Below are 12,672 nucleotides of genomic sequence, written 5' to 3'. Positions count from 1 at the left end.
GGCGCGGCGACGCGGCGGCGGCGCGCGTGCGGTGCCGCAGCGCCGAAATTGATTCTCTCGCGATGTGATGCAGGTGTTCGTTCTGTTGGATTCTACTAGCGGCGTTTTTCCGCGGCGCTGAGGACATCCTCCTCGCGCATCCTAACTTGAGACTCATACTTCAGTCTCTGGGTTTTGCTAGCAGTTTTATTGATTTTTATCCTTCTGTTCCCTTTAATCTTTATGTTTATGAAATTGCAACGTAAACAACTTTTAATTGTATTAAACGTCAAATACATAATTGAAATTTTTATAATACCAATATATATAATTTCACAGCATACTATTAAATGCTGTACTATTATATATCATTGATTTAAATTTATACTTACAATGTAAGAGAAGATCAGGTGATATAAAACATATTTCTTCAAGATTTAATTTTCTTAGAAAAATCCTACTAAGTGTAATATATATGATATGAAACATTATTCTTATATTCTTTTAATCACTCTTTATAATCGCTCGTTTAACTGTATTTTTCTAAAAATGAAAATAACCAAGATTTTTATATTTTTAAATGTCATTATCTTGTTCTTATAAATTAGATAGAATTGTTGATATGAGACAGAAATATTTTTTTAAACTATGTTTTCTGATAGGTTCCCTTATCGATACATATGATTTTAACTATCTTTTGTTCCGCTTTCATAGCTTTTAATCAATTTCCTAATATAAGTACTTTTCAAAAATAGAAAGCCGCTCATTCGTCTCTCTTATTGTCATTTTCTTATTATTTTATAAAGATATAATCTTTTGGCTTATTTTTGGCGTCAAAACAGGTCGCTTCATCAAAATTGATTCTTGATATTCAATTCTTGATTCTTGATAATCAATTTTTATCACGATATAAGAATATTCTATAGAAGAATCATGGTAAGAGTTTATTCTTACATTGTAAGAGTTTATTCTTATATTGTAATTTTAATAACGTGATTTATTTTAACGCTAAAAATAAGCGTCAAGCGTCAACATGAATGAAATTAATACCTTAATAACTATAATAATATCGTATTCTCTTTGTCCTACTTTATCTTCCTCATATTTATTTCTAACAAAACACAGTCATCAGAAGTCTCGCTGACTGTTCACAATTGTCCGATATAACTCACTATCTCATTATCCAACTATCCGAATGACTCACGAAAAAACAACGAAACGAGCAGCTTTATAAAACAGAAAAGATTTTAAACTCAGTATTTAAAGAATAATAGATATTGTTTTGTATTGATGAAAATAAAAATGAAATTCGACTTACACCCAGTTCCACAACTTGCGGTTAACTCTTAATTAATTCAACTTATTCTTCATCTCTTTCTAATTCTTGAATATAACAATACAAATACAGAATAGAACAATTATATATAATGTTGTATAACAGTTATATGAGTTATATATATATGTTATATAAATATCTATTTTGTGTTTGCTGAGTACATACAGATTCGAAATTAATTAATTATGTTATTGTATTAACTTATAATTAATATATTATTTTTCTAACTTTTTTAAATAAAATATGCATCAAGCATCTATGATCGATATTAACATAGTAATAATCTTAGCATTATAATTTGATAAGAATATAAGTATATAATTATTGATTAAATTATTTCAATCTGCTTTGAATTTATTTTATTTTTTTGTCCAATACTTCTAATTTCCTTCCAATATTTTCAATCAAGTTAAATACTGTTAAACACGCTACATTATTTAATGTAAAGTTCTCGAAAATATTTTCTTGCGATTAGTAAGTTAAGTTTTTGAAAAATTCATTAGATCGTGAGAGAGAATCCAAAATTAATTAGATTAAAAATTCAGAAATTATCTTAGCTTATATATTATCACGTCTTCGGACAAGACTTAAAAAAATTATTTATCTAAATGTATATTTATGATCTAATATAGATATTTAATTGACTTTCCGCACACAATCTTTATATAAATATTTAATTTAATTTTTTAAAGACTGTAATAGATTGAGTCTCATCTTTTAAGGAATGAAATTTCTTTCAATTATTTCAAATGACGTATCTGTTCAGTTATCCTTGAATTCGTCATTCTTTTAAATCATTAATCATCATTAATTTTATGTTCAAATTCTATGAAATCTCCTGCACATTTGTTTCATATATTCCACTTTTCGATTGATCTTAGCTCTTAGTCTTACCGAAAGAAATGGAAACATATGAGGGCTTAGATTCTTCTAGCATCTTGAAGATATCAAGTCACAATATATTTAGCGCACTGCAGACAAATCATTTGAATAAGAACAAAACTAAATAAATGAACAAAAAATCATGAATCTATATACTTTCGTTAATATTTTTTTTCACTATCGTAAATCCTAACTGCACCCACTATTCGCGTGTCGCACATATGTACGTGTCCCAGGGTGGGATCATGCGAGGAGCGTTCACAGAATGGCGTGTAAAGACCAAGTCGAGCCCGATTTCGCGATCGACGACAGATGAGGACCTACTGCCGTCGGTTGGCGATGACGACGACGTTCGACCAAAGTCCATCGATCACTCTCAAATCTTCGGCGAAGGCGAGATCGAGGTCTGTACGACAACGAGTCAGTGAATTGCCTTGGCAACCAGCCGTCAAAACATTGTATACGTTAATAACGTCAACGGAGTGCGATCGAGAGAGCCGTCCGGCCAGTCACTCGATGCCCTGTGAATCATTCTACACTGCGACGACGACCGCGACGACGTTGGACAATCAGTTGGGAACGATTGGAGAACGTCAGGTTCGCGACTGAGATGGTCTCCGGTGTGAAATCCGCTCGATATCATCATAATCCGGGATGTAGAAGCTGACGTCAACGAGAGTGCGACTCCATCGGGAACCAACGCCTCCGGGTCGCCGAAGCATGAACGTAGGGAATCCCCGGATCGTTTGTCTTGCGCTCACCGTTATCGCCTTCTTCCAAAGAGGTCGGTAGACGATTAGATACCGAAGTAGTTGCGATCTTCCGAAAATAAGCAATCGCAATCTTTCTTAATAACGAGATCTAAAGAATGATACGACTATCTGCGAATCTCGCGTGAACAAGATCGATAATCGGATTGCACACATTGCTTTCGAGGACAAGTTGTTAACGCGCGATGTGTATAGTTTGTGCTGTTTTATATATAAAAATAGCTTGCTTTGGTGCCGCTCGAGCTTCGAGACCATCTTGTAGATCACAGATCTCTCCTCGACATAAAAATTCTCTGACGACAAAAATTCTTTAATACTCGCTCCTTATCAATGGCAAGTGAAATTTTGATTCTAAAACAAAACGTCCAAACGAGAGATGTCAGATTGCCAAGTTTTATTTATCATTTCTTCATTTCCTGATGATATAAAAATTCTTAAAGGGATGTCGAAGTGATCAAATTATCGATGTTATGTATAAAAATTTCCAAATTGACTGAACAGAATCAAAAATCCTTTTACAGAATTAAAATAGACGCAAAATTAGGAGGTGATGCAGTGGACTTTATATTAAAATAAAAAAAAAGTTAAAAACTTACTTAACTTTTTTTCGATACTTTTTTTAATATAAAATCCACTGCATCACTGCACCATTTTTCTTAATATTGCATCTATTTTAATCCCGTAAAAGAATTTTTTATTTTGCTCAGTTAATTCGGAGATTTTTATACGATTATAATGTCGATAATTTGATCACTTCAGCATCCCGTTAACATTCGTTTCTATCAATGGCGTTCAGCAGAAAAAGCAGCTTTTCAATTGTTGTAAAATTCTCTAATATAATTGGTCTTGCCCTTAATTCCTCATTGGATCCAAATGTATAAACACATTCAAGAATTTTATAACATTTTATAACAGCATTGACAAATGAAATTTTGTATCTAGAATAAAACGTTCGAGTAAACGAGATATGTCCCAAACAGAGATGTTAGATTGCCATAGTATTATTTAGTATTATTTATTATATATAATATTATTTTATATGTTGTATATAATATTATTGCATTCTTAATTTCCTGATGTAAAAATCCTTATCTCTTGCTTCTTATCATTGACAAGAATTTTATATCTAGAACAAAACATTGGAGAGATATTTCTCCAAATACAAGAGATGTCGGGTTGCCAAGTTTTATTTACCACACTCTTTTTCGTTTCGTTTTACGAGTGCAACTTGCCTGTTCTGCAGGGTGGGCCATCGACTGTTTCAAGTGTGTCTCGATCGATGGCGACAACAAACCCTGCGATGACCCATTTCACAACAATGGGAGCCGCGCTTTCTTGGAGTCGCCCTGCTTAGGAGGTAGGAAAGGCCGGGATGGCCTCTTCCCAGCGACTGCTTGTCTCAAGATTGCCGGCGTATATGGTAATAAACCCAAGTTACCCAAGTAACATAATATACTATTTTTATTCATTTTTTTTTTATATCTTTATTATGTTAAAATCGATCGTTTCTTACAGAAATCCAATTTAAATCCAAAATTAGCAATTAATCACTTATATCTTCTAGTATTAAATCTGTGTAAGAAATGAGAATTTCACATTGATAAGTACATTAAACATTGCATCTTAATCAAATTGACAATTCATTGACTTGGCCAATTTAATAAATTACTGGAAATTACTTATTTTGTACTAAATTAATTATTTTTATTATTATTTAATACTAGAAATTATTTCTTTTTTATAAACTGCTTTTAATATTTAAAATAAATAATTAATTATTATAATTCAATATTAAATTTTTGTGAGAATTTCGTGTTGATAAGTATATTAAATTGTATCTTAATTGACTTGACGGCTTAGATGAATCCGGTGTGACCTTGATGGTGAGGGGTTGCGCATTGGACAGCGGAACCTTGACAACGGATTCCGAGATTATCAGAATGTCCCACTGCGGTGGTTTCTATTTCGACGACAAGTAAGACAAGCTAAATATTGGAAGTCGAAATTTATCATTTTTAAACATTCACGAATATCTCGTAGGTACGTGCGCGGATGTGTGCAATCTTGCAGCGATGCGGACGCGTGCAACGCGTCGTCGAGGAATCTCGCGCCGCTGATCGTCCTTGTGTTGCCGATTCTCGCGGGACTCGCGTGATCCATTTACACTCCGCGACGCGAGTGCAATCAGACGTTTTTTCGAGAACTGACCGATTTGAGTTACAAAATTCATTGTTAATACTGAAAATCTATAGCACACGTTATGAGTATTATAGATTTTCAGTATTAACACTGAATTCAGGATTAGAAGAAATCGACGAACGACATTGAGAAATTACAACAGCGAGTGCGTTGTAGTGGTTATTAACGATGATCTTTCTCATTAAATCTTATAATACAATTAAGCAGACCACATAGTGAATATACTGCCAGATTTTGATTAATAAGCTATAGTCTCATTATTTTCAAGCAGCAATCCACGCGCCATTTATTCTAGCTATCACTTTATATATATATATATATATATATGTGCGATATATTGATTGTAATTACAGCTTCATATTGCTTTATATCAATAAAACAGATTTTGAAATTGTTAAATGAATCCTCTTATTCATAATCTGTTCTTATTTTAAGATTGTCTTAATATTGAAAAATATTAATTAATGTGATTGGCTTATCTTAAGAATGTATCTTACTTAAGATAATCTTAAATATAATAACACATCTCCCGATCTTTGTCCTTTTTCTCGTAAGAAATATGCAGACAATTTCAGACAGCGCAATAAGCTCCATTGCTTTTTGTTTTATTCAAATTAACCACCTACTCCTCTAACTCTCTCTGTCTTTCTCTATTATTTTGGACGATTGACACGATTGCTTCAGTTTTAATTCGTGAAATTTTTATGGCAAAGTATAAATCTTAACAGTAATGACCGATCATGAAAAACCAAATATCCAGTATCTCCGATCAATTTGTAAATCTTTTATGGCAAGTCGCTTGTTGGATCTGGGAGACCATCGAACTCATCCTGATCATCATATTTGATTGCTTAGCGAGGCTAGTTGAACTAGTACTCGTGATGATGAAATTAATATTTCAGGTGACAATAATGCGCTTATACTTATAATTACATTTTAAATATATTGTGAATACGATTGTATATCCATCAATTCAAAACAAAGGTTAAATAGATAAAAATACCTTTTTAAAATGGAATTAGAGTCTGGAATTAGAGTCGCATTTTCTAATTCATTTCAAGTAATCGGAAGTATGCAATAAGAAGATATATATATTCATATACACATCCTATTTGAGGAGAACCTGTAAGAATATTAAATAACTGGATTTTTAGGTGATCTGCTTTATTCGAGATTTGTGCATCGACGCGATGCAGACCTTTGCCAATGTTTTTCGAGGAATCGTTAATGTCATTAGCAACATCGGCTGCGATGACGTCGAGGACTTTGCTTCTGCCTGCATTGTCATTGCCTTGTGTACCGGGGCCGTTAAGATGTTCATGAATCTTCTTAAGAGGGTACATACCAAGTATCTCGCGATAATTATTATTGTCAACAATGGCGAATCAACGATTCGCACCCGATAATCCGAAGGGTTAAGAGTCGCTCGCAAATTAGTAAACAATCGCACTTATCAGTTTTGAGCTCCACAGAAAGTACATAAAAAAATTGTTATTTTTATGTCTTATATCTGAGATACCTGAATTTTTAACGCTCCAAGTTTCAAAGAATGTAATTCCATTTTATTTCCCAATCGAAGCCAAAACGGGACTTCCCGCACTTAAAAAATAAAAAAAGGAAAAATCTTTTCTAATTTAAATTACTGTTTATGCAACAATCAAAATTTTTTATAAGATAAAATATATCTTAAAAATAAGTCTCATTTTGGCCGATACTGTTCCCTATTACCATCATTATATTGTGCGATCGCTTGCAAATGTGGTACCCTGCTTTTTAGAATTGTCAAACAAGGTGAAGTGCTTTAAATCGTTCGTGCGCGTGTCTCGCAAGGAATACCGCTGCCGTCGGTGTGACATGGGAAAACTACGGTGCAAAAACCAGGTAAACTACTTTGTAGACTACTCTTGCGACTGATATCAATCAAGATTTAGAGATCCGCGCGTGGTCGCATGGTGCATTATCTGGTTTTTGATCCGACAGAACGTCGCGTTAAATATTCATTTAACGCGGACGTTTTTAACGGCTCTTTGTTTATATTTTACATATAAATACAAAACTTACCCAACGGCGAGATTATTTTATCATAAGAATCATCGGAATGCAGAAAAAATAGACTTATTGCTGTGATTTGAAGATTGCAAACTTGATGATATGTACTGCGATTTCTTATTTTCGTAAAAAACGACCGTGCGCATTCAATGCTTTGATACGTGTGATTGATTTCAATGTCATATCGATACTTCAGAATTCCCACACGAAGCTGTTCAATATGTTTGGGCAACACGTGACGCAAAGCGGCAATAATAACAATTCGATGGTAAGGAGTCACAGCCAGGATGCGTGTCTTCGCGAGAGAAAGACGGGCAGGAGGTCAAAGAAACGAAATAACAGGCGATATCGATCAACATAAAAGAAAAATTGATATAATTACGTAAGATTTTCTTTGTGAAATACGAATATCTCTATAAGATATATATTTACATAAACGTTTATTATATGTAACAATGTAAGGCGCATCTCAAATTTCGTCGTAAAATAGCATATACAATTTACGTCGTATTATGTACATAGTGAAGTATATATAAAAAACTTGTAACACTTTTTTACATATCATTTTTGCATTGATATAACAATATGTCAAGTTAAACAATCTAACAAGCATTGTAGAAATTTTTCATGTATATAAGTATGCATCAATTTGTAAAAGAGAGACGTTGGAACGTTTATATATATATAGAAAAATACATCGCTTTTTTTTTTGTAAAAAAAAAACACATCTGGAAACATGCGCAAATCTCTGCTTTCGCACATTGATGAACATTTAAATGCGTAGGATAACATTTATAAATTATAAAATCTTACGCTAGAGAGTCATGGGAAACGTCGTAGTTATAAATAAAAAGATTCGACCTACAATGAGGCTCGATAATACTTTCATTGTCCTATCTTTAACTTAAATATATTTAATCAGAGTGAAGAGTAATCTTCATGGATTGCATCATTGGACAGTTTTAATCATTGATGATGGTGATGACTAAATTATGTTCCGGCCAAGAAAATGTCTTTGGCAATTGGATCTAAAATAAGATATATTAAAACATTCAGCAATACTCAATATCGATTTGTTCCAAAATAATTAAACAAGTCCAGCAAACGAGAATGGATTGAAATGAATTGAAATTGATTCAAATTTTCAGAAATTTTTTCCCGAATGTTAAAATGAATGCTTTTCAATTCTGAACGCATTTTTATTCATTTAGGAATTGCATGGAGCATGTCTCTATGTCTTTCAATTTAAAAATAATATTAGCTTTTTCTGTGCACATAAACATAATTGTTCAATTCAAAATTTTGAATAGGAAATACAAATAAATAGGATGCAGTTTTTCAATCCAATTGAATCCAACTGAATCTAATTGAATCCAATTGAATCCAATTAAATCCAAAAAAAGTATGCGCTATTTAAAATACGCATTCGGATAGAAAAAATTTTAATCCATTTTAATCCATTTTCGTTTGCTTGGAGACTTCCTATCATCGTTTTAAAGCAATCTTACACATTGTTACCTTATCTGGCGCGTTCAGAACTTGAAACTCTTCGGCCATTTTCTCGGACAATTCTTCCGAGAGAAGTACCTGCAGCCATGGTCCTTGAACGACATACGGTTTCTCTTTGGACACAAAAGTGCCCGTAACAGACGGCGCAACTATCGTAACAGCCGAGTGAGACAATATAGATTTGAATGTGAAATGCCTCCCATGCATCACACGACCCCTGCAATATCAATATTACATTATTCATCGGACGTTGCTGTTGCAGCTCTGCTGCACGAATTTCAATTCTATCATGACTAACTTTATTGCCAACGGTAATAACGAGCCAGCTTCAAGATTGAACGTTAGATGTAATCCGGGCAAAGCTCTAATATTATTTTCGTCAGAGACATTGGCGTCCTGCTGCTCACAAGGCGACAATCTCTCTGTCTTCACGATCGGCTTCACGTCCTCGTCGTCATCGGAATCGTTCCTTTTCTCCCTATATCTCTCCATGCTTCTATCGTTTGTTATTTGCACCCACCTACATACAAATAATATTAGATTAGAGATTGAGATTGAATCTCGTATTAGATTAGAGATTGAGATTGAAATTAATAAAAAAAAAATGAAATTAAAATCAAATTTAGTAAACTTTGCTTTGATAAATCAAATTCAATCTCAATCTCAATCTCTAATCTGATACGGGCATAAGGCTATGGTCTTAAACTCAAATTCCTGATTCTATTAATCAATTGTCATCACTTACCAACATTTGGCGGACACACCGCTAGTATTTGATCCATCTCTCTCAATGCCACACTGTATTTTCTCAGCTATGGAAGGATCATCCTCCATAGCAGAATGCATTCTTCTCATGTCGGTGACTAACCACGGGCCACAGCCTCTAGCACTTCTTAATAGATTAACTACACCCAAACCGTTCCAGTGTTGAGCTGCCTGTAGTTCCTCAGAAGTAACGCCGACGATTTGAACAAACGAGACCTATTTCCAACAATGAAGGATCACAACGATGCAATTCATTTTAAGGCAGATTCTATTTAAGGCAGATTTTATTTTTATTTTTTATTTAATTCGCAATTTAGAGCTAAATAAATATAATATGGTTAAGTTATCAATTTTATTTATCTGTAGAATCTTAAAATGAATCTGAAAATCATTAAATCATGTTTTAGGAATACGGGCTTGAGCCTTTTATACATACGTTGCCGTGGGGTGTCGAGATTGACGTCGGAAGCTGCGGGTCTTGTCCCATCAAAATCTGGGTGATACAACCGTTTCTACCGTCCAGTGGAGCATGCCAAGAGACATGGTCGCCCGGCATCAACGTATTCCCAGAATTGAAAACATATTTGGCCAATTGCTGCATCACGTTTGCCGGCCACGTGGGCGGCGTCGTCTCGCCCCTTTCACGAGCCAGACGAAAGGTCAACTCGAATCCAAATCCACTGGCACGGCCTGAGCCAGGTTTAGGATGCAATCGGCCATCGCCGTGTAAATCGGACAGTCCTAAACTGTATTTAAATAAACGAAGTATAATGTTAAATAAATGTTTCTGTGCTATGTTTTTTTTGTTATGCTCTTATTTTTAAAAATAATTTCTGAATATAGTAATAAAAATCAAATAGCGAATGAAGGGAATATTTAAAAAAATATTACGCGCAAAAAAGAAAGACTCAACGATATCTTGCATGCAAAAAAGTACGTAGACTTTCCGTCAAAGTTTGGCAAAGTATAATTAGCCGGCGCAGACGAAAAAGGGGAAGTCCGGCGCTTCTATTTCCGACTCCCCGCGATTTAAACGACTGTTCCTCCTGCATCCTACACACTCTCTATATATAGAGAAGCACGGAGTAGTATTAGGACAGCTGTCTGAAATTGAAGAAGCGAGGGTCGCCGGCGCGAAGAAAAAAGGGAAAGGAACCCGCACCCTTTGGCGGAAGATCATTCGTCATTCCGCACACAAATTCCAATGAAACATCGGAATGAAACGGTAGCATCTATATATCGCGCATCTGCCATAGTTTGTATTCACTTAAACTTAACAAACATGCAAGTCTTAAATTATCTCTTATTTCATACAAGCGCATCCTAAATAATATATTAAGATTCAGTTTTACAACTCATGATTAACACTTACTTGAGGTACAACTTATTTCTCTTTCCAATTTTAGCATCAGAAAGAAATGAAAAAGTTGCTTCTTAAGTTAAATCTTAAGTTTAACTCTTAAGTTAAACCTCGGTTAAGAGTTAATCATGAGTTATGAAACTGAGTCTAAAATCCTAAGTAGAAAAATAAAAATCTGACGTTAAAAACTGTTATATGAGGTACTTCAATTTTAGACAGTCTAAGTTTCAAAGAATATAATCCCCTTTTACTCCCTAATTGAGACCAAAATGGGACTTCCCCTGCACTTAAAAATAAATAAAGAAGAAAAATCTTTTCCAAGTCATCTTGTTCTATAGAATTCAAGAGGAAGATTTGGAAGTTTAACTTCCTGAAATTTATGATTAAAAGTTATAATTACAAAAATTTAATATTTTCCTATTTTCAAATCAGAAACAAGAGAAGAAAACATTCTAAACTCTAAAATGTTCAAAATTCATTTTATAAATACAATTCATTAACTCAAAAATTGCTGTTCATATGATAACAGAATTGTAAATTTTTATAAGGTTATTTCTTATAATCCTTAGTTAAATTTTAAATAAAATTATGGCAATAAATTGTTTGCTCCAGGTTTTTAGATTCTAGATGAGTCCGCACAGACTGGAATATCCTGATAATAGATTTTTAATTTGACACTAGTGTAAACATATTCTTACCTGATATAATGCCAATGTGGAGGTACTCCGAGATCGGGATATCCTGAATTGGCGTACATACTGATATAGTCGAGGGGATCAGGTCCTCCTAACCTAAAGGGAAAACTCAAGTCAGCTGACAGGATATCCGGTTTTATGTATGTAAAAGGGGAGGCTAAATATAGTCGTTGTAATCGCTTTTTCTCGCGAGGGAAGAGTGGAAAAATTGAGTTCCTATGTTTCTCAGAGAAGCGTATCTCTCATACGATTTAAAGCAATTTCAGTGCATTGACTCGATAAGAAAATTGATACAACGCTTTGCAGGAAATTCTATCATTCTACCCGATCATAAAATATCAATAATAGAGAGAATTATGCACAATCAGATAAAATAAAATTAATAGCACAATAAATGCAATTAAGAAAATAATTAAGAAGCTAAAAGGCTTCAAAAAGACACAAAATTAATTAATCGACTATTTAACAGAACATCAATCGCCACGTCAAATATCCAAGCCACCTGTGACTTTCGGCAAAACGAACAAGTCTCCTTCGAGACATTCTTCGGCGTCGTCGCCGTTGCCGGGTTCTTACCAATATTTCACGATCGCCGTGACTGTCAGCGGATTGCTCTGGTCCGGGTAGATCTGCTTGCAGAGACTGTGCAAGGCGTCCAAGCCTGGAGCTCGTGGCGACGGCGGCGGCGGTGGCAGCGAGATCTGGGCCGGCTGGCCCGGTAGAAAACACCTCGATAACTCTTCGCGTTCGCGCATATTCACGCCGTACATAAAACTCCGATGGTGCACGCTGAATATACCCGCCTTTGTTTACCCGCAACGATCACTGATGCTCACACACGGAACACACGAGTCACGAACACACCAGCGGGAACAGTACTGAACAGCACTGACAAACAAAAGCGTGATCGTCCCCAACGCGTGTAACGTAGACGGGTGATCCGCAGGCGAATGAGAATCGGCTTCGAAAGCAACGCTTTCTATAGGAGTTTAAAGTTACTACGCTGTCAGCAGTGTCAGCTGGTGTCAGCTGGAGCCATCGTGTTTAAGATAAAGAGCGCTTGTTCTTTTTTAATAGAATTTCTGAAAAAAGTTTTTAGAACACTCCTCGAGCAGAACAACAACAAGT

General features: G+C 34.7%; 3 protein-coding genes across 3 annotated transcripts; 2 read left to right on the top strand and 1 right to left on the bottom strand.

Annotated features, from left to right (window-relative positions):
* The first annotated feature begins 2,876 nt into the window (after window positions 1-2,876).
* Window positions 2,877-5,444, top strand: LOC108689725. The gene is made up of 4 exons (XM_018196632.1): window positions 2,877-2,981; window positions 4,211-4,387; window positions 4,828-4,942; window positions 5,008-5,444. The coding sequence occupies exons 1-4, from the start codon at window positions 2,918-2,920 to the stop codon at window positions 5,120-5,122; spliced, it is 471 nt and encodes a 156-aa protein (XP_018052121.1). The 5' UTR covers window positions 2,877-2,917; the 3' UTR covers window positions 5,123-5,444.
* A 462-nt stretch (window positions 5,445-5,906) lies between these two features.
* On the top strand, window positions 5,907-6,572 carry LOC108689697. Its single transcript, XM_018196584.1, has 2 exons — window positions 5,907-6,068; window positions 6,321-6,572. Exons 1-2 carry the CDS (start codon window positions 5,907-5,909, stop codon window positions 6,570-6,572), a joined length of 414 nt encoding a protein of 137 aa, XP_018052073.1.
* Window positions 6,573-7,927: 1,355 nt separating this feature from the next.
* LOC108689722 (suppressor of fused homolog) lies at window positions 7,928-12,441 on the bottom strand. Its single transcript, XM_018196629.1, has 7 exons — window positions 12,121-12,441; window positions 11,548-11,640; window positions 9,926-10,235; window positions 9,470-9,705; window positions 9,023-9,244; window positions 8,734-8,941; window positions 7,928-8,243 (listed from the first exon to the last, which is right to left on the bottom strand). Exons 1-7 carry the CDS (start codon window positions 12,312-12,314, stop codon window positions 8,178-8,180), a joined length of 1,329 nt encoding a protein of 442 aa, XP_018052118.1. The 5' UTR covers window positions 12,315-12,441; the 3' UTR covers window positions 7,928-8,177.
* Window positions 12,442-12,672: the final 231 nt, after the last annotated feature.

The sequence above is a fragment of the Atta colombica genome, unplaced genomic scaffold, assembly GCF_001594045.1.
Source record: "Atta colombica isolate Treedump-2 unplaced genomic scaffold, Acol1.0 scaffold275, whole genome shotgun sequence".
Lineage (NCBI taxonomy): Eukaryota > Metazoa > Arthropoda > Insecta > Hymenoptera > Formicidae > Atta > Atta colombica.
This window is presented reverse-complemented; position numbering and strand designations above follow the sequence as displayed.

Bases quoted from the DNA above. Each gene is read 5' to 3' on its own strand.
- LOC108689725 (XM_018196632.1), top strand. From the start codon at position 2,918: ATGAACGTAGGGAATCCCCGGATCGTTTGTCTTGCGCTCACCGTTATC. The intron at 2,982-4,210 runs GTCGGTAGACGA...CCTGTTCTGCAG, and splicing joins TATCGCCTTCTTCCAAAGAG to GGTGGGCCATCGACTGTTTC. The intron at 4,943-5,007 runs GTAAGACAAGCT...AATATCTCGTAG, and splicing joins GGTTTCTATTTCGACGACAA to GTACGTGCGCGGATGTGTGC.
- LOC108689697 (XM_018196584.1), top strand. From the start codon at position 5,907: ATGAAAAACCAAATATCCAGTATCTCCGATCAATTTGTAAATCTTTTA. The intron at 6,069-6,320 runs GTGACAATAATG...CTGGATTTTTAG, and splicing joins TGATGAAATTAATATTTCAG to GTGATCTGCTTTATTCGAGA.
- LOC108689722 (XM_018196629.1), bottom strand. From the start codon at position 12,314: ATGTACGGCGTGAATATGCGCGAACGCGAAGAGTTATCGAGGTGTTTT. The intron at 11,641-12,120 runs GTAAGAACCCGG...TTTTCCCTTTAG, and splicing joins ACGGCGATCGTGAAATATTG to GTTAGGAGGACCTGATCCCC. The intron at 8,942-9,022 runs GTTAGTCATGAT...TTGATATTGCAG, and splicing joins TTATTACCGTTGGCAATAAA to GGGTCGTGTGATGCATGGGA.